General features: G+C 28.0%; 6 protein-coding genes and 1 pseudogene across 6 annotated transcripts; 4 read left to right on the top strand and 3 right to left on the bottom strand.

The window, feature by feature from the left end:
* Positions 1-738: 738 nt before the first annotated feature.
* Positions 739-1,557, bottom strand: LOC128965218 (rRNA N6-adenosine-methyltransferase METTL5-like). Its single transcript, XM_054311871.1, has 3 exons — positions 1,137-1,557; positions 977-1,059; positions 739-918 (listed from the first exon to the last, which is right to left on the bottom strand). The coding sequence occupies exons 1-3, from the start codon at positions 1,543-1,545 to the stop codon at positions 739-741; spliced, it is 672 nt and encodes a 223-aa protein (XP_054167846.1). The 5' UTR covers positions 1,546-1,557.
* Positions 1,558-1,803: 246 nt separating this feature from the next.
* Positions 1,804-2,491, top strand: LOC128965207 (uncharacterized). The gene has a single exon (XM_054311860.1). It carries the CDS (start codon positions 1,805-1,807, stop codon positions 2,489-2,491), a length of 687 nt encoding a protein of 228 aa, XP_054167835.1. The 5' UTR covers position 1,804.
* Positions 2,492-3,125: 634 nt separating this feature from the next.
* Positions 3,126-5,254, top strand: LOC128965002 (uncharacterized). Its single transcript, XM_054311658.1, has 2 exons — positions 3,126-3,282; positions 3,362-5,254. Coding segments are annotated over exons 1-2 (1,764 nt in total). The 5' UTR covers positions 3,126-3,280; the 3' UTR covers positions 5,124-5,254.
* Positions 5,255-5,927: 673 nt separating this feature from the next.
* Positions 5,928-6,949, bottom strand: LOC128965196 (vacuolar protein sorting-associated protein 33A-like; annotated as a pseudogene).
* Positions 6,950-7,414: 465 nt separating this feature from the next.
* Positions 7,415-8,553, bottom strand: LOC128951536 (transcription factor Maf-like). Its single transcript, XM_054296815.1, has 2 exons — positions 7,900-8,553; positions 7,415-7,741 (listed from the first exon to the last, which is right to left on the bottom strand). The coding sequence occupies exons 1-2, from the start codon at positions 8,390-8,392 to the stop codon at positions 7,545-7,547; spliced, it is 690 nt and encodes a 229-aa protein (XP_054152790.1). The 5' UTR covers positions 8,393-8,553; the 3' UTR covers positions 7,415-7,544.
* Positions 8,554-13,661: 5,108 nt separating this feature from the next.
* LOC128965184 (gremlin-1-like) lies at positions 13,662-14,332 on the top strand. The gene has a single exon (XM_054311840.1). It carries the CDS (start codon positions 13,820-13,822, stop codon positions 14,330-14,332), a length of 513 nt encoding a protein of 170 aa, XP_054167815.1. The 5' UTR covers positions 13,662-13,819.
* Positions 14,333-17,880: 3,548 nt separating this feature from the next.
* LOC128965175 (uncharacterized) lies at positions 17,881-21,218 on the top strand. Its single transcript, XM_054311830.1, has 4 exons — positions 17,881-17,895; positions 19,302-19,757; positions 20,032-20,167; positions 20,919-21,218. Exons 1-4 carry the CDS (start codon positions 17,881-17,883, stop codon positions 21,131-21,133), a joined length of 822 nt encoding a protein of 273 aa, XP_054167805.1. The 3' UTR covers positions 21,134-21,218.
* The last annotated feature ends 1,295 nt before the right edge of the window (positions 21,219-22,513 follow it).

Below are 22,513 nucleotides of genomic sequence, written 5' to 3'. Positions count from 1 at the left end.
TTATTACAATCAATATATACTGTAATAAACTTAGTTGTATAATATAGTAATATACTGTACTTGTATCATATATTTATAACAATTAGTAAAATACGATATACAAGTATTTAAGATAAAAAATTTTGATCTAATCTATTACCTATACTTGAATTTCATGCAAATTTCATAATTTCAATCAAAATTTTAAACACCGGTAAATTTAATATTGCAAACATGTATATTATTAATTTATTAATACAATATAAAAAAATAATACCGTAATAGTTATACAAATAGTTACTAGAATTTTTATAAATACTGATAATTGAAAAAATACATACCTTATATTAAATTTAATTTGAATATTCAGTATATGGCATTACAAGTGCTGTATTATCTAAGTTAATATTATACAAAAACTTACCTTAAATTATAATACATTATAATTGCAAATAAACTATAGTATCTTTAATGTAATATTCAACAATAAGATTTATCTATCATTACAAATATTGCTTATAAATTATTAAAATATACTGAAATAATAAATACAGTAAATACAAGTATAACATAAATATTTATAATAATTTATCGATCCTTTATTTTTAATTAATTATTCAAAGTTTGAATTTACATAATTCATATTATTATTAAATATAAAATTAATTATTTATATATTAAAATTAATAAATTGTTGACAATATTAATAACTCATAAAAACAATGTTATTATATAAAAATTAATTCAACGAAATACTTATCAAAGACCTAATTGTTGTTGTGATTTAAGTGTTGGTGTCTTGTGTTGGAAGCGATAAAAGTCAACTTCAATGTCGACTGAAGAATGTTTGTGAAATTTATAGACTTTCGGCAAATCAAACCTCAACTCTGCCAACACTTGGGCCTCAACTGACCATTCTTTGGCTTTACGGAGAATGTGCTGACAAATGAAATCAAAACAAATCTTAAGTAATGACAACATTTGTAACTTAAAATACCTCTCGAGTGGATGTCTTATGTAGACTATAGACGGCGTTTGATGACAACTGAAGAGCTCTTTTCAAGAAAATCATATCAATTCCTATAGATTTACAATAAGATAATCATTACAAATAAAATTAAGTCAATCAGTGATTAAACAACAAAATTGATGAAAACCTTTATTTCTTTTTGTGCCAAACGGAGGATTCAAAATACAAGTATCGAAACGCTTGTGAAACGGTTGCCACATGTCTTCATCGGTAATATCGGCACAAATCGGGTCAACACTGGCCGTAATATTCTCGAATTCTTCTAAATTTTCTACCATTTGTTGGACGGCATCCCAATCACAGTCAATAGCCAACACATATTGGGCACCAATCAGTGCAGAACCAATGGTCAGTCTGCCGGAACCGCAGCCGAGATCGGCCACACATTTGTATCTCAAGTCGTCAAATGTGTGGTCAATGGTGTACAGCATTCGGGAACTGATGTGAACTGATGTCGAGTACTGTTCGTAACATACCTTTGGTGACTGAAACTCATCCACCGATTGCATCAACGACTCCAATGCCTTCAACTTCATTGCAGTCGTCGGTCCAGAAATTGGTCACACTTTTGGTCGCATTACCGATAATTTGGTCAACACTTTGACAACTTGTTTGTATTCATATGAGAATCACATGTAAAATGTTTTGAAGACATTTGTTGTGACAACAGATGTCACTAATGATGTCATTCAGTGTTTGTCTTGAAATTCAATACAAAAACATTCAATCATTTGTTGGTTTGTCTTCAGAAATSTCACGAAGTGTTTAACGATATGTAAAGAGTGGACACATATTATGCTCGGACTCGACTACAGCAGCAGTGATGACAATGAAGATGAAGAACAAGTGGTCGACAAATGCGGCGAAAGACATCCAAAGGACAATAAACTCGAGTCCACAAACTGTCTCAAAGTCAGCGATGCCGTCAAATCAATGGCCAACCCGTTTGAGGCCAGCAATTATGAACTGAGTTCCGATTCGGACAACGATAAAGAGCTAGCAATTGATTACCGAACACAAGATATGACAAAATTCAGTGATAATTTGCCGTCAGTTTTATTACCGAAACCAATTGCTGTCCATCCATCTGTACATTTGAAGAATACAATTACCGAAATTACTGGTCAGAGCAGCAAAGTATCGATATTTAGTAATCCATTCAAAGAGGAAGAGATGAAAGAGATGGAACAGCTTGAGAGACACGTCAAGATGAGTGACAATACAAGCAGTTCTGGTCAATCATCGTCTGATCCCAAGTTAACGGCAAAGAAAATCTGTTGGAATTATCACAAACACAAGAAATGTAAATTTGGTAACAGATGTCGGTTTAGACACGAAGACGACAACTTTATCGATGTTTCAAAAGTTATCAAAACAACGGCCAACAACAGCAACAACAACAAGAAAAGAGTCGGTTTGACTGATGACTTAATACCACCGAAGAAGGCTTTAATGGCTTATTATAATTCAACCACAAAATGAGTCTTTCGTTTTTTAGGATTTACTTATTTTTTAAAAAAATAGTTAATTAATAATTTTGTTTAATATTTAATTATGTTATCATTTTTATCTGTAATAAAAAAACATAAATTTTGACAATAAATTAAAATATTTTATTTCAATTGACTAATTAACTATTGCTATATAATTGATTAAAATAATATATATAAACCGTATGTCCATTTGAATCATCGGCCAATCATTATATAATCTATGCACTGAAATATACTGTGTTTAAAAAATATAGTTATCTCTCAATACATAACTTTGAATACAAAAAAATATTTTATTTTTTAAAATTTGTTTTGATTTTTGCCAAACATTGGTGGCCAGTGTTGTCGTCATTGTAGATAAAACTATAGATACAATATATAATAATAATAATAAAAATAAAATTAATTAATTAATTTCAATCAAAAAAAAGTTTCCCGTAATTTAACCATTAAATAAAAATCTGTGTACATCTCTACTACTACTACTACTACTACAGTGCATAAATGTAATAAACTCTACTGTCTTGTTACTCGGCAAACACCTCTACCTAATGTTTTTTTATTTGTATGTTTGAAACGACTGTTTGAAAGCATTTTTATAATAATATATTTGAACTGAAAAAGCGGTTAAACAGTTGTGTTGTGTAGTCATTGGCTATCATTGTCTTCAATATTATTATTATTATTATTACTATTAGTATTTGAATTACTATTCAATAATTCAATCAATCAATTGATCCAATTGTTTGAATAATTATTTTTTATTATAATTAATAAAATGTAAGTTTTGTTTAATTGTTTTGTAAGACTTGTTTTCAGATTATAATCTCTTGTTTTTGTTGTCACCGAAAATAATTAGGTCCAGTGATTGTGTGGACAATATGATGAGCGCCGCCGCCATCGATGGCGGTAATGATGGTAACAAATGGGACTTTTTGTGTCCACAGTATTGCGATCTAACGGCCACTGAGTCGACGGATCAGTTGACAAGCATTGACCAGTTTTTTCATATACGACATGATAACGATGATAATGATGGTGTAAGTGATGATCCATTAATGGTTAACAACAACAATAGACAACAAGTCGATGACCTGAAGATCAATGATAATTACTCGACTCCACCGCAAAACAAGGAGAATATGGACGAAGAAGAAGAAGACAATGAGATATTCTATTCGACCAAAAAGTACTTCTCCGGCGGCGGCGGTAACCRTAAGAAGTTATCMTATAAGTTACGATCGACACCAATGCGATTGCTTCAGTACAATGGAAATACACCGCTGAAAGAGACAAGGATTAGCTTGAGTTCAAAGAAGAAGAATAAGAAACAGATAGTGAATAATAGTGTCAAAGTTGTCGTTGAAGAAGAACTACACAAGACTGCTGATGATGGCGACGAAGAGTGTGTGACTGTGTTTAAAATGAATCAATTGGTTGAATCGCTTCCCAATACTCCCAAAGCTGTTAACAACATTGATTTGGTCAATGCTGGTGATGATAATGATGATGAAGAAGAACATGTGGTAAATATTGATCTCAATGATCAAACCTATTATGAAGAAAAGGTAGGTTTAAATGAGGAAAACAACGATGACATCAATGATGACCGCCAGACCAACGATGAACAAGTAGTGCTAATCAATGCCCAAAATGATGATAATGACGACAACGTGTTTGTCAATGGAAACAGTGCGCCAATTGATGAACAATCGGCAGCCAATCTGACAATCACTGGACGCGAATCGTATACAATCTCGAAAATACCGGAATCATTGGTAAAGCCGAAGTCCGCAATGAAAAAGTCTGTTACATTGATCAGTCCGGAAGAAAGTGCCAAGAATTGGTCGACACGGAGAAGATCATCGGTGGTTAAACAAAGAAAAGCTACACCATTGAAGATATCGTCGACTAAAAAGTCAACGACACCGGTATTGTCGAAGACTTCTATGAGCGGTTCCCGTCGAAAGGCTAGTATTTCATCGGTATTTTCGCGACTCTATTCGACCGGCAAGAAACGTGAAGACAACTATCGAACAGTTGCCGAACAATTGCGCGATTTCGAGACCAAAATGCGAAGCTGTGACCGTCCGTCGCGTCCTACCGAACACCGCAACACAGGCGGTTGTGGATCTCGTTCGTCATCGTTAACATCGCTAACGATGCCAAAGTCGCCGAAATTCAGTACCGTTAGCCGTCATCGACAACCTGCCCGACCAACCGAAGACATAATTGCGTCGCAAATCAAGAAATACACGTTCAAAGCCAATCCGATTCGCAAGAAGTTATTTGATTCACGTTTTGCTTCGGGTATTCCCAGAGTTCGGTCGACAAAAGAGCCGACTAAAGCTGTGGATTTGCATTTTTCGACCGTCCGCCGTAACGAAGTTCGGGCCGCCAAAGCCAATGATTTGGAACGGGCGGCAAAAGCCGTTGAAAATATCAAACCGTTTGCATTCAAAGCTAATCCGATGCCCGACTTTACTAAGAAAAGCGCTCCGATTGCTGTACCGAAAACCGCTGGCGAAAAGAAAAAGACGACAACATTCAAGCCGTTCAGCTTTGATGATCGCATCCAGGCTTTAGTCCAGAAGAAGCGTACCATTTCTGTTGAACAATGAATTGATTCAATGATTGATTGATTGATTGATTGAATGATATGATTGAACAGTACTTATCGTATGTCTATCTCGTAATGAATAATATCAAAATTGATTACTTAATTATATAAAATAGTATTATAATAATAATAATTATTATTATTATCGTATCTTAAATGTCGAGTTTTATATTTAATAATTTTTGTTTTTTTTAAATATTATTTTTACTACAATTTTCTTTTTATAATTTCAAATAATACATTAATTTTTAATTATAATAATAATAATTATTATTATTTAATGTATTTCATCTATCATTTTGTTTTCTTGTATTGTATTTTATTTGATATTTTAATATCTCGTTTTTGATATTTTATTCAAACAGTTTTCTCACTTTAAAAACACACACAGAATTTTAATGTACATAAAAATCAAATATTTAAATAAATAAATAAATTATAAACTTATCGATAGATTTATTAAAAAAATTTTTTTTTATCAAATTTATTAGGTGTAACAACAATTACTTAGTATTTTATTTACGGGTAATAATAATTGTCACAAATTTTTATTATTATTATTACCGTATAATGTAGTTTATATAGCGGTAAATAAAAAAATACAATAAATTTTACCAAATAATTTCGCGGATACGGTAATTGGTTTTTATTTTATTTTTTTATCAATAGCTTATTATCCCGTAAAACAATTATAAACTATAAAATTATAAAACATTTGTTTGTTTTTTTAAAAAATAAATAAATATTTTTTTTCTGTATAACTAATTACCGGTCGGTTTGTTTACCGGCTGCGGCGGTAAATGTTTCAAAATGACTTCAAAAATGTTGTACCATTGATACTATTGGTGGTAATGATAATAAAGTCGGCATTGAAACCATGTTTTTGACATAGAAATCTTAGGCCCGATATCTCCGAATAGGTATAGGCGTCCAGGAAAAAAACGGCAATTAGTTTATCTTCGCCGCCATCACCGCCGCCAACTGTCTGTATGGATGCACCGGAATTGCGGCGTTTTCTAAGACCGACCGCTATCTGTTGGGTTTCTTCGATAATCGGTTCGGGTAACAGCTTGAGGGGGCATCAGGTATGGTCCGCCAACCTGGATGTTCCAGATATTGGGCCAGTCGTACACTGAGCGGTGCGTAACCATTGTAGACGTATGATATGTCTTGTTGTTCACCAACATTAGTAATACTACCGGCGGTTGTGGTACTATTTGTTTGTTTATCGGCGACAATGACGACAACACTGGCCACCAATGTTTGGCAAAAATCAAAACAAATTTTAAAAAATAAAATATTTTTTTGTATTCAAAGTTATGTATTGAGAGATAACTATATTTTTTAAACACAGTATATTTCAGTGCATAGATTATATAATGATTGGCCGATGATTCAAATGGACATACGGTTTATATATATCTATAGGACATTAGTAATTAATAATAATATTGTTTTTTAATGCAATCATAGATTATATTTTTTTTGGTTCAGTTTTCATATTTTTTCTTGAAATTTATGACAAATATACCATAAAAATGTTTACCTATTCATCACATACCTGTATATACATTAAGTGTTTTTATGCGATTTTTAAAATGTTATTTTTGTTGTTATTTCAAGTTTTATATCTCAATCTTTATCTCCAATACACGCGTGAATTACTTAGTTTTAACTTATTTAAATGAAATCAACATATTTTTTCAAATGTAGTCAAAAAAATTAAACACAATTTTTTCGTGTAAAAAGATAAATATATATTTTTTAGTTATTGTAGTGATGTGTGGTTTTTTTCTGGTAAACTCCTCTCTCAGAGCTTAACTTCATGTGTTCAACAAACAAGTGCTCACTCTTTGAGTGAATGGCTCTCTCTCTCTCTCTCTCTCTTGTGATCATTAATTGCTTGGCGTTTATTCTCACCCATAAAATAGAGAGTCGGCGCCACAATAAATCACGAGAGTTCAGAGGTCACACCTACGAACTATGGCTCGCACTGGGAGTTAGGAGTCGGCCCGCGATATGCCTGATGCCGACACAGACAGACAATCAGTGGTAAGCATCGTTGCCTTTTTCATATACACTACACAATAGTATAGATAATATGCGTTTGAATATATAAAGTATAGCAATATATATACTGTATAAATATATTGTATGCACATTGCATAACACAAACTTTTTTTAAACATTATAAAAAGTTTATTATTTTTTAACACTGCAATCAACAGTACATTTCAGTGTCATTAATATTACTAAAATAAATTAATTTATCATTTCATTGCTGTATATATACATTATTATATAATATTATAATTTAATTAAACAAATACAAAGTTAATTATTAAATTAGTAACAAAGTGTTTTCAATATTAAATAAGATAACAATTGATGAATTTTATGGTAAAATGATTGGCAAAAGAGTCTATGATTGCATCAGATGTTGACAATCAACAAACTCTTGTAAATCGGGCGGTAATTCAATGCCATTATTGTTAGCGAACTCAACGATTGCGTCAAACTTTTGCTTCAAGTCTATCACCTCTTCTCTAATCTTGTTGTTGACATCACTCAGGTGTCGGATGTCAGACACGACTACCACTTTGTCGGTCTCGAGATCACCTAAGCKTCAGACAAGTCAACAGATATAAAATAATTGTTCATTCAATTTATAAGACTAATACAATTGATGTCAATTGATTGAGTTAACCAAATAAACAACTAATCTATAAGACTGATTGGTCTCAACACAATGTAATGGTTGACCTCCCGGTGCTTACCTTTTTGTTCGAGTCGTTTGTTGCGACACTGGGCGGCGTAACCCCTGTTCTTGAGTGTTCGGCGCCTTTGTTTCATTTTGATGACATCCGCTCGCGACAGACCAGACATCTTAAGACGTCGATTGAGTTCACGCACAGACAATGTGACCAACAGATCGTCGGTGAGTCCGTGTCGGCCACCGGACGATGTGTTTGATTCCATGCTGTCGTTTGTATCACTTTTGTTGCACTCGATGTCAACACTGCGGGCAATGGCCACTAACTCACTATCACTGGTGTCTAAGTCAAGACCCGAGTCGACAAAGTCTGTCACACTTTTGATGGATGATCTGGTCTTTCGTCGAGTGTTAGCAACTGTCCGACTGATTGTCCTTTTGTTGGCTCTCGTGTTGGATGTGTTGTTGATGTTGTTGTTGTCGTATGTCTTGTTGGCCACCAATGGCTGCTTTCGTCTAATGTTTCGCTTAGTCATCGTTAGCGTCGTTTGAATCATACAAACAATAGTCACATAAATTGTGGTCTAAAATGATATGCAAAACAATGTGTCAAATGCTGAGTCACAACAATAATACAATGCTTTACAATACAATGCAATACAATATAAACATAAACACTATGTTTGCAAAACATAAACTGCAAGTCATTACTGTATTTTCAAAATAATTGCAAAACATATACAACATTAACATTCAGACATTACGTGTCATATTTGAAAGTATAGTGTTGTCTAACAAATCACATTAAAGTATAAACAAAACAATTACAAGGGGTCACCAATAGTTGATGATTTAGGTAACGATTGTTGTGTATAAGCATACCTGTCATGTGTATCAAACATTAGGTTTTATTTGACAAAAGTTTGGTTCAAATAATAAAAGTTTATATATTTTTATTTTTTTAAAACTTATTGTTTTTTATGCAATATTTAAATTTTTGATTAGTTTTAATGAGATTACATTAATATTGCGTAACATATACAGTACATTATACCTGTATAATGCCACTAAAGTTTTATAATAATTTATTATTAGTTATTTAATTTTAAACAATTTTTTTTTGCAAAATAAATTTATTTATAATTTATTTAATATACAGTATTGTATAATATATATAACTGATTAACTTTTACTTAATTAGATCATTAGTATTAAGTCATTTTTTCTCAAAATATCACATATTTTATTTTATTTTTAGAAAAAACATAAATAATGGATTTGTCATTTAATGTATATAAAATGAATTTTTATTAATAGTATTGATAAATGTTTTTTTCAAACATTTTTTGAATACATATTTTTATAACATTTAATTAATTAATAAATAATATCTTAAATTTATTTTAATAATATGCAGTTATAGTTGCAGTTATGATATGCAGTGCAATACAGTACAGTATTTTCGATATAGATTTTATAAGTAATAGAAATGTAAAAACAATTGGTTTGTGGCAGTGATTATAGAAGTTGTCATAAATATATGTCTAATAGGATCTAAATATAGACTGTGTTTGTGTGAAAAGTTGATGCACTTATAGCTTATGGCTAATCAGTTTGTAATTAAGTGTTTCCATTAAATACTTAGGATTTACACCAAAACTAATGCCTTTTAAATGGTTTTATAAGAGAAAACTCCTATCAAATCACTTATTGTATACATATTTGTATGTCTCTGACATTTATACAATAAATAAGTCAATGAAATGTAAAGACTATATTAAATGAAAGACATAATAACTTAATATAACAGAATATATGTATATTAAAGTTATTAAATGATACTTTATTTTGTAAATTTAATTAATTTAATCAAACTAATGTAATGGCAAACATTTTATAATATATTTTTAAAAATGTGACTTCAATATACTGTAGAACTTTGCAAATGTTAGATAAATTTAAAATTGACATTGGTGAATTTAAAATATTTGCAACGTTATTATATTGGTGCCAATTTCTCTCTCTCTCTCTCTCTCTCTCTCTCTCTTAACATATGTAACATTTATCAATGTTAACAGCGGACAGGAAAAATAAAGTTTGCACTGATCATCATATTTATGAAAAAAATTGTTTTTTTTGGTTCAATATTTATTAATATGCATTACATATACACAGAGTTAAATATAATTATTAACTAGCGTATAAATTTTGTTATTGTAATTATACATTTATATAGACAAACATGTAGTAAAAAACTAAGTAATTTATTTGCCGCTAATTATATAATTATTTTCTAATTTGCATTTGGATTGTTAATTGAAAATCAAGTTTTTTTTTAAAAAAAAGAGTAAAAAGTATTTATTTGAATATTTTATATAATAAGTATAGCTTTAGTGAACTCACGTGTCTTTAGTGAAAAATTATTGGTTTAAGTAATACTTATTATAGGCAAACCTAATGAGTCTTTTAACATTTTGAGCTACAAATAAATCAAGTTTTTTCTCTCTTTTTCTCTCATGACTCTCGAGAGTCGAGTCGCCAGTCCATACTCTAACTAAGCAATTGTAATCTCTTTGTCTCCCATTCCTCTAAATGGTGAGTCCATTAACAAATGAACCGCATCTCTATTATAACACTACACTACAGTATTACTGTCTATCCCAGGGATTCAATCATATCTTATCTCTGAATATGTAAATTTATCAAACATATGTCTCCTCAATGTTAGTGTTGATGTCTATGCTATTGTCAAAGTAAATATCAATTTTTCCTAATTGAGTCAAAGTCTTCAATGGTATGTATGTATAAATATACATTATATATACAGTATATATATATATATTATTGATGTACTTCATTGATAAGTATTTCATTGAAAAATACAAACCTTACTATTCATACATTCAATTCAATTCAGTTGTCTTTTTTCTCAAAAGTTATTGACTTAATATCGCTATAATTAGTGACTGAGAACGAGCCTAGAATTTAGGCGCCAATAGAGTTATATAATAATAAAATTATGATATTGTTGTTGATAAACATGTTTAAAAAAATATATATTTAGCTATTTTTAGATGAAAATACATGAGCACTATCAAAGTTGATGTTAAAATATGCATTGCATATATATTTTTCTTTACTATTGTCTTGTATTTGATGGTTTGTAACAAATTTTAAATTCAAGAAAATTTTGATGAAAAGAATATTCAAATATATATTGAATTAAAACGGATTTGAAATTCATGGCTAGTGTTGCCACAAGTCTATCACTAATAAGACCTTTGATATGGTATTATGTATGTATGTATGTGTGTGTATGTGTGTGTGTGTTGCGAGTGATTCATAAGTAGAATAATTTTTATATAAAAAATTATAAACCATAATTGTATTGATTGAAAGGCAAATGAGACATTGAATTGAATAAAACTATAATATTATAAATAATAATAATAGGGTTTCATTTATATATTAATGGTACCCGAAATGGTGCCTAAGATAATGGACTTTCTATTCAACGCATGAATATATGTATCGATAATTATATGGTTTCCGACTGTGATGTCTGGTTTAACGTTGAAAAATTAATTTGCATTTTATCTCAATATCTCTATCTATAGTCATGAAACCAGAATTAATATAAGCATTCATTGAAAATAATAAAAGATAATCTTAATATATATTTAGATATATATATATATTATGTAATATAATCTTTACATTAATTTGTTATAAGCAGTCAAACCGTACCCATGAGGTTAGTTAGTTAATGTTTGAGGACAAGTATGTGTGTGTGTGTGTGCTTTGGTTATTGCCTACTCATATTTGATTGCCTTATTTGTTAATACCGGTATTAATTAAGTAACTTCTGAGTTCATAATTTGCTAAAACTAACATTAAATACAGTATATATATAAATATATATATATATATATATATATATATATATACATACAGTAAATACATTGTATTTCTTAATTAATGTCCACTAAAAAACAAAATATAAATAATAAATTAAATAATAAGTAATTTTTATACACTAATAGTGATGAAAAATTTATATAAATGTGATATGTCTATTTATCAATTTTGTTGAAAAAAATCCTTTAAATGCTAAAAGAATTTTTAATTAAAATATTTAACAAATAAAAAAATATTTGCCATTATTTGGATTCTCCAATAAATTAATCAATAAATAAGAGACAGACAGAAAAATGTCATTAATTTTAATCAGAATTGAGTCTAAAATTCTTGTGTTCAGTAAATACATGAAAATTCCTATCGTTTGTTGTGTTGTGCGAAGCATTGAAACATTTTTTTAAAAGCCATATATTACTAAAGTTAATGACTGCTATATCTACTAATCCTTATTATATGTGATATGGTTTCGGGAGTAAAGCATTTTCAGTCATTTTCGAGGTGCAAATACTGACACTTACATTCAATGCTCTCTCTCTCTCTCTCTCTCTCTCTCTCTCTCTCTCTCTCTCTCTCTCTCTCTCTCTCTCTCTCTCTCTCTACGCACACATACACATCCATACACTCACTCACTATTTGTGAATGTTATGGGCGGCTAATCTCTTGAGAAATGTGTATAAGACTTATACTTATTATTAATAAGTTATTAAACGTTACAAACAAGTAGTAGTGGAAAGTCAGTGAAAAAAAGTTGTGACTGCGGTTACAAACGTGTAAAAGTTTACTCGTTATTGGGAAACGACAAACAGGTATACATAGGGAGCGGAGAGAGACCATGAATTGACGTGAGAGAGAGAGAGAGAGAGAGAGAGAGAGGGATGAAAAGTTGGTGAGTGTGTGAGTTTGACATCGTTGGGCTCAATCACACACCAGAGGTGTTATAATAGTTTTTAGAGAATAAAAACTTTTATTATTATTATAATAGTGAATGAGTGGGCACAACAGTGTTGGAACACAGGGCACCGGTACCATAATGGTATAGCATATACCTGTATATATACAGTACAATCTATAATATTATATATATTATCTACCGCACCGGTATCTCTCATACAATTTGACTCGTATTGGTATCTTTAGTACCAATTTTAAAACCTATTTAGACTATCCTTACGCCACACCAGAACAAACATTCCAGACATACCCCAGTATGACAATAGCTATATTACTATACAATGACATACATGTGCACCAAATATAACAAACGTGTGAAGTGTTAACAATGAACACTCACTCACACCTCTCACTAAACTCTCTCTCTCTCTCTCTCTCTCTCTCTCTCTCTCTCTCTCTCTCTCTCTCTCTCTCTCTTCTCATTTGCAATATAACCAAGTTTTAAAATCATTAATTAATACACACATAGACTCACACAATGATAACTCAATGATTTGAACACAGTATTTGAACTTTTAAAGTTGTGATAAAATTGCATCCAAACAAACAGTGATTATTCAAATCATTAATATTGATTTATATATTATATGATTGAATAATGTTGTTATTAATAAAGCAATTATAAATGCATGTATTTTTTATTTTTTAATATATTATTGTTAAATTATCAAACACTATTATATTAAAACATATACGTGTATATATATATATAATCTGATATATTTATAAGTACTTATATTGAATGTATGTATATACGAGTGAGTGCACCCCTGTTTCTCATCAAACAACACGCCAAATGCTATTACATGGCGTGGCCGTCATAAGCCGTCATACAGAGTAGGCCGGCGCCGAGCCTTCACGGAGACCTCAGAGAGGGATATGAGAGAAAAGGAGAGAGAGAGTGAGTGAGTGAGAAAGAGACTACATATAGTAATCGTAGAGAGAGAGCACTGGGAGAGAAACTTCTGGGGGAGAGCCAGAAGACGACTGTATGTGAGGAGCAGTGAGAAGAGTGTCTGATTTTCTCATTCAATGTGTTGGCAGTGGATCTGTATTTCTGGTCTGTTCTTACAATCAGACAAACCATTCTCTTAGTTCACATCACGAGTGTAACGATGCGACCTAAAAGTGTAGCCTATAGTGGACTTCAGTCCTATTGTTGTCAAACTGTGACCACATTATGCTTATTGTCTTTATTAGTGGTGACCATATGCTCACTGCCCACACGTGACCATAAAAATCATCAAACAAGACAACGAAAAACACAGCAAAACTCTCTGCAAAGATCAGCATTTTTGGCGCTTCGGTCGTCATTGGGTCCGGCCATAGGTCGGGTGCCAAACATGCGGCGAAACTTTTGCCAAACGGTTCCGTATAAGCAAAAAATTCAAGAGCCGGGATGCATATCGAGAACAATATTGAATGCCTACTGTTATGGCTCGTGTAACTCGTTTTTCATACCGGCCAACGGTAACGACAGTTTGCCATTTAGTTCGTGTGCTTTTTGTCTGCCTCGACGCTACCGATGGCAAACCGTACGTCTCAAGTGTCCCGATTCGGTGCCGGCCATCAAACGCAAGAAAGTTCAAATTGTGTCCAAGTGTCGGTGCCAAACGGAAACCCTATAATCTTAACATTATTATCATTATTAATGACATTTTATTTATGATAATTGAGTCCACTCTAATCGGTGATTAAATTATTATTAATTTTATTATTTTTATAATTTATTATTATATAGATTTTTTGTTTTTATTTGTATTTTCATTGTAAGTGTATGTAAATAATTTATAAGTTTTATGAAAATTATAATCTCAAGATTTTTATTTAAAATCATGTTTAGATTTATTATACAAAATGAAGTTATATATAAAATTATTTTTTATTTAATTTTTGTAAATATTTAACTGTTAAATACTCTTCATTATTATGTGCCATTATTTTTAAATATAATTTATTGTACAAAAAAAATAATATTTTATTTTATATTTTTAAATATTATACTCACTTATTATATGTAATTTATACCGATTAATTGAATTGTAATTTACCATATTATTTATATTTAATAACAACAAAAATATCAATAAATTAATTTTTAAATCATTTAAATTAGTATTCATATTTTATTTGACAAAAAACAATACATAGTTTTATAATTGTTTAATCAATTTTATGCGAAAAACACGGCAATTATTAAAAACGGTTTGCGTTTAATGTAAATTAAAGCAAAAAAATCTGTTTTGAATACAGATTTGTTAATTAAATAATTGTGTGATTCATGAGAATTGATTTAATTGAATACTATTTAATGATGTCTTTTAATTTCAAATATATAACGCCAACCGAATACTAATTAGCTCTGTCTATATATATTTTTAGTAAAAACTGCAAAAAGTAACTTAACTTAAAATTTAGTTTAGTTTTTTAATTAAAAAAATTACTATATTGTATACAGTAGTCTATTCACTACATAAAATACATATTTAACACTGAAAAAAATTATTATAATTTTTTTGTCGAAAAATTTTTGGATTTAATTGAGATAATGTCTATCTATTTGAAAATTGCTTTAAAATTATATACATTGTATATTATATAATTGTATAAAAGTTAAGAAAAAAAAGTAAATTTAAAATTGACAACTGATAAGAATCAACTAATTTATGGTTCAAATGACATAAATAATAAACTAATGTCTAAATTAGTTTTATAATAGACGCGCATATGTTTATATTATATAACATTTTGTGTTTATATAGTATTTGTGAAGTTTATGTAGTAATATTATCATATAAACATTATTATAGCAATAAATACATTATGATTGTTTTATATAAAAGGGTTATTCATTAATCTCGCGCATGGGGTTTTTGCTATAAATCTTAAACGGAGTGAGATATATTTATTTTGTAAAAAGTGTATTAAAATATGATTTACGCGTGATATCATAAAATATAAAATTTTTTATTTTGATAACGTGATCATATTTATGACGGGCTAAATTGTATGTGTCACAACCTAATAGAATAAAATTTCAATAGCAATTTTTTAAAGCCTGACTTAGAAAATTATGGGAAGAAAAAATTTTTAAAATTGGTCGAAAAATAAATTTTTTATGGCTTTTCAAACTTGTGAAAAAACACATTATATAAAATTGTCAAAAATAAAATGACGTTATTTATAGATAGTATATACTTATAAGATAAAGATTTTAATACTAATACATATTTTAAAAACAAAATTTTTTTATGTCTAATATTTTTTTAGATAATTAAATTTAAAATTAAATTACATTATCAAATTATAATGCTATGTTTTTATTGTAATTTTAATATCTAAAAAAATATTTGACATAAAAAAATTTAGTTTTTAGAATAAGTAATAGTATTAAAATCTTTATCTTATAAGTGTATACTATCCATAAATAACGTCATTTTATTTTTGACAATTTTATATAATGTGTTTTTTCACAAGTTTGAAAAGCCATAAAAAATTTATTTTTCGACCAATTTTAAAAATTTTTTCTTCCCATAATTTTCCAAGTCAGGCTTTAAAAAATTGCTATTGAAATTTTATTCTATCATTTATAGGTTAGGTACATAGTGGTTTATCATAAATATGATCACGTTATCAAAATAAAAAATTTTATATTTTATGATATCACGCGTAAATCATATTTTAATACACTTTTTACAAAATTAATATATCTCACTCCGTTTAAGATTTATAGCAAAAACCCCATGCGCGAGATTAATGAATAACCCTTTTATATAAATTATATAATAAATATGTAAGCCTTGAGATTAAGACATAATTATTGTGATAGTCTTTATAGATTAGCGGTCATTGCAGATACCAAATGACACAACAAATAAAACAATTATAATATTATAAATTTATTTGAATGAATAGTTAGCTAACTTTAGTAAAGGTCATCAAATAAAGTTTATTTTGTGAATAAATCCACAATTAAACAATTAAATCATCCGGAAATTGTATTTAATTTCAAGTTTTATTGTCCATATTTACGGCCTTAGAGTGCTTTTTAGTGTCGGCACCACTGAAATTAATGTTCCCTTTTTGAAAAAAAACTACAATTAATTTTCTGAGTTATTTATAATAAGGTAAATAATGTCTTGGTTTTTAAAAATTAGTTGTTATTAATGTTTAAACAATAAACAAATATACAATAATTAAAAATACAGTATTACTGTATTTTTGAGCACAAAACAAAATTGGTTGTTTTTTGTGGCATATTATTTAGCTAAAATATGCTCACATTACTAAAGTAAACTTATATATGTTTGTGAAATTATAACGGACACATATTTCATATGATATTATTGTAATGCTGTAAATTAATAAATTATAAAATATATAATTTACTATAACTATATATATATATATATAATTTTAATATGATACAGTAAGAATAAACTATCTAAATATACAATATATATAATATAATAATATTTTGATAATCTTTTTTTGTGAATTTTTTTTAACTATAATTATAATTGCTGCCATAATATGCAATTCCCACAAACATTTTTGAAACCATACATACAAACATACCTACACTTTATAATATCCAATTTTTCAAACAAACAATTATATCATGAAATAAAGGATTTACCAAATGTATTATAAATATATTATGATTAATACTAATAGTAGTTAAGCCTCCACATCAAACAAATGTGTGCACAATATATATTATATACAAAAATGTGTACACAAAATACTATATGTTTAACATTGAATTTCTCAGAAAACCTAAACATATATGTATTTGAAAGCTTTTAAAATAGTTGGTGTCTCCTCACGATTATATTAACTCACAATTTTCACTTCAATATTATATTAACTAAATCTTATCCACTATTTATTATATATTTGATTAACTTTTACAAGTTAGTAGTTAACTTAGATAATTATTGTCTAAAATATCGATAGTTTAAATAAACGTATAGAAATTATTATTCATGTGTATTAATGCTAGAATTATCTTATATTTAATTTAATTATAGTAATAGTTAAATAGTACATTAAATTTTTTTAATAATTAAATACTGAACTTTTTAGTAATTTTTAGTGAAGATAGAAATAAATTAAAATTCATTTACTATAATAAACAGTATAGTCCTGTGTTTAAACTTTAACATGTATTACTATGTTTAAGGCTACAGTTAATTTACTTTAAATGATTTGTCAAAATAAATATAAAGTATAATTTAATAATAATCATTTTAGTTTTTTATTTATTTGATGCTACATACATACACAAAAACACATGCATAATGCACATACATAATGCCTATTACACATACACACAAATAAACAAGTAGTTGTTTGTGTTTGCGCTAAAAATTACATTATAATGAAATGTTTTTAACACAAAAAAAAAGATAATTAAAGGCATGTTTAGTACAAAATAATAGAGTGGGCGATTGTATCAATAGTAATAATAATAATAGTATAGCCGCTGATTCTCATGGGAACCGGTAACTAGTGTACTGGTTATGGGCCTAATATTATTGTTATAAGTTTATTATACAAATATTACACTTTCATTAATTTATAAATTTGTTGTATAAATTCAATTAAGTATTTATTAATATTTATATCCTGTGTTTGCCTTGAAATATATGCTCCATTTGAATGTTGATTTTTCTAATATATCTAATTTTATATATTTCAAAAAAATTATATAAACTTTTTACAATAGACTTTTCACATGACATTGCAGCAGAAAAAAATCAATTTAAAATGCCGTTAAAAGTGTATATATTATATGAAACTTAAACTTTTTCAAGTGCTTTGAGATACATAACATTTAATGCTCACCAGCACAGGGATGTTGTGATTAGAAATACAATTGGGAAAGGGCTGTATAAAGGGCTTGTGAATCATTATAAATCTCAATTTGAGACACACTTAATCAATCATTCAATTACAAGTCATTAACCCCTCGACTACTTCATGAGTTAATCAACAAAAAGTTTTTAATTTAAAACATATAATAATTGATTAAAACAAAGTTATATTATTTTGTAAGTTATAATATCTATACAGTAGTTATTGTTTTAAATAAATGAATTTTCCAATATTATTGACATAATTATTTATAAATGTGACTTAATTATACAATAAGTTTTTTAAAAAAAAAAATATGTCAATCATAATGTAGACAAATCAATAATAAAATATAATAAAATAATTTGTTAAAAATTTGTCACAAAAATTATCGGCATTTTTAAGCTATAAATAATATTAATATTTATTCATGCGTTAAACAAAAATAATATCTGAATTTTTTTTAATAAAAAAATAGTTATTTTAAAAATTACATTTCATTGAATTATATAACGGGAAGCCTTGACGTACACATTGTTTAAGAAATATCGTTCAAAAACAACTTTTTTATATTATTTTATTTATAAATATTAGCCATTTATCCGTTAAATTTATAAATTATATAAGTATTGAAAATAATGACAACATTTTGATATATATATATATATGTGTCAAACTATAAGTTAGTTTATTTTACTCTATATCGTCAGTAATTTATATGAAATAATGCTTTTAAAGTATGTTTTAAATTTTGTATTAATATCGACATCACTGGCCAGATATAGAGAGGACGACCCGTTTAGACCGGCAGAACAATTCATTAGTGAGAGGACACCATTAGATGACGACAATGAATATGAAGCCGACTATGAAAAGCCAATTGACGACGAAGAAGATGACGAAGAAGAGCCAACATTTGATGGCATATATGAGAGGCGCAAAAATTTTGATGTCGAGACTCCTATGGACTTACCGGCACCGACTCATGGCTCACAGCCAACCGAGTTGTCACAAACAGCCGATGACGACCAGCCACTCTTGTTGGACGAACCGTACAACGATAGCATACAATCAGATGATGACTACAACGGTCAACATCTATCGTCATCCGAGTTGACCGACGATTCTCCGTCAGAATCGGACATAAAAACTGAATCACTTTTAAGCGACGATTGTCTTCGTTGTATTTGTCATGTAATATATCAATCTATTAATAATTAATAATCACTTTTTTGTAGTCGATTAACATTTTTGTCGATTATGAGTGATTTGCTATTTGTTTTTACGATAGTTTTTGTTTTTAATTTTTAGTTTAAGTTTTAACGGTTTTCCACAAATAGTACTCTGTTTTTAGTGTTAAAACTTCGTCCTTAAGTTCTTAAGAAACGAAAGTCTCATTAAATATATGAAAATTAGTTGAATATTATGCATACAGTCCTGACTTGAGTCTCGTGTCATTAATTTATAGGCGAGCTCTGAGTGCGACCCACAAGTGCGCTGTCATGTCGAAGGCGATACTGTTTACAAGTGCGGACCGTTTCAGATAGATGTCAACTATTGGAACGATGCCGGAAGTCCCGGTGCTGACCAACGAGACCCGTTGGGTGAGTCATCAATTGAATCACTTTTTTTTGTTTGTAGTTATAGTTGTCGTGGATAGTAGTTAGACATCAAACAAAAAAATAATAAATCATCGCATTTTACTACCGATCAATATTAAGATTATAAATATAATTTATATATAGTGTATATAAAAGTTTGCTTCGTTTAATCATAAACTTTTTTTTGATGATAAAACATTTTATATTTTTATATATATTTAAGTTATTTCAATGAAATATAATACTTACTGTTTTTTTTCGCTAACATTTAATGAACTGAAAAATTGCTTACAAACAAATATTTTACGTAAAGACATATATTTTATTTAGATTTGAAAAAAATGAAAATCTAATGATAAAATATTTTTAAAATATTTTATTATTATTTTAGTTTAAGAAAATTATTTATTCATTTATTTTTGATATCATTTTTGTTTGCAAAAAAAATATTTGTAAATAAAAGTGATTTCTATTAAAATTATTTTTATCATATAATCGGTTAGTAAATTGTAAGCTTACACTACTATACAATTTTTCATAGTTATTAAAATAAGTTATTAAAAATTTAATGGTTTACGTGACATACAACAAGTGACACTAAAAATATTTATTTAATTTTTTAAATCTAATTTTAACGTAGGATTAAATAACTCTTTCAGACATTAGTTACAGTTAAATGTTTAGTCATTTTGAAATAAATATTAATAAATGTTTAAATTATTATTATTTATAAAAAAAAATTATATATTAAAAGACTTTGAGTCGTGTATGAGTGACATCCAGTGCTCCATTGAGACGGTCAACGCTTATATGAAGAAGTGGTCTCACGATTGTGACCGCGACGGACACGTCTCGTGTGACGACTACGCAAAAGTGCACCGATCGGGCAAATACCAGTGCAACAGCACATGGATATTGGGTACACCCTATTGGACTAAATATAAAAATTGTTACACACAGTTAACATAGAGTCCAAAGTTCTATCTATAGTATCTGTAGATACATGTAAAAGTCCTCAACATACCTGTCCAACGTATGTGTGTGTGTGTGTGTGTGTGTGTGTGTGTGTGTAGAGTTTTCCCAATAGTTTTTATTATAATTTATTTTACTTGTATGGTTGTAAATGGCAATTCATTGTAAAAATGTGTTTACAAATCATTACACCGCTTTTTATGGATTGCATTAAAATTTTTAAAACTAGAAATAAGTTTTTTTTCATATAAAATAAAAACCAAAGCATTTATTACAATAGATTTTTTCGGGTTTTTTTCTTAATAAATAAATCACAGGTTAGCAAAAATGAGCCATAAAAAGGTTATACTTGTTATAAATAATAGCTTTTAAATGTGTGAAATGCAAATAACACATCAAATTATTAAATAAAATTTAGTTTTTAAGAGTGTTTTTTCCTAATAACTCTTGTTTTCTATTGATAAAAAATGAATTGTTTTATAGATTATTAATATTTATATAAATATATTGATATTATATAAACTTTTTATTGATTAATGTAAATTTAATTATTATATAAAAATGATGATTTAAAAAGTTACATTATAATAAAATTATGAGATAATTTATTATTTATATCTATATTACTGCATTATTTCAAAAAATTGTCAATTTTTAAAAATAAGTTTAACAAACATTTTAATTGGTATAATAATAAAATAATAATTATTTTTGTTACATAATCTAATAAATTATTTTTATGATATAAAACATTGTATAGTAATCAATTTTTTATGAAAATTATTGATGGCTTAATTAAATAACATGAATTGGTTTATTTAATTATAATACATAGTTTTCTTGAAAATATCAAATTTAATATTTCAAGTCAACAAATCATCATAATTATAATTTTATTATTTTACAATATTTGCTACAAAATAGTTAATTGTATACATTTTAATTGATGGTTGAGATCATTCATAAGACTATTAAAATGTTATAAAAAATTATTTGTTAATATCATATTTAATTATCTTTATAACAACTGTTACTAATAATGCCATTGAATGATAAAATTAATTCATTGGTTCACCTAATTGTTGATCCGTTTTGCTAAAATATGATTATATGATTATACTATATTTTATATTGTAGTATTTAATAAATACTTTAATAGTATATAAAATTTTAGTTAATGATAATTCAATGTCAAATTTACTATTGAATATTTAATATACGTTTACACTATACTATTATTTACTGAATATTTCAAACGTTTCACAATACAATAAAAGTGTGTTGGATTATATCATACAAATTTTATATTATATACTAATTATGGAAAATACTATACAAATAAATAAAAATTTATTTAATTAAAACTTCCGGCTGTCA

Source organism: Oppia nitens, unplaced genomic scaffold, assembly GCF_028296485.1.
Source record: "Oppia nitens isolate AA-2021 unplaced genomic scaffold, nextdenovo-longstitch-racon4-pilon3 scaffold10_pilon_pilon_pilon, whole genome shotgun sequence".
Lineage (NCBI taxonomy): Eukaryota > Metazoa > Arthropoda > Arachnida > Sarcoptiformes > Oppiidae > Oppia > Oppia nitens.
Note: the sequence above shows the minus strand (reverse complement) of the source record. Positions and strands in the feature narration are given on the sequence as shown.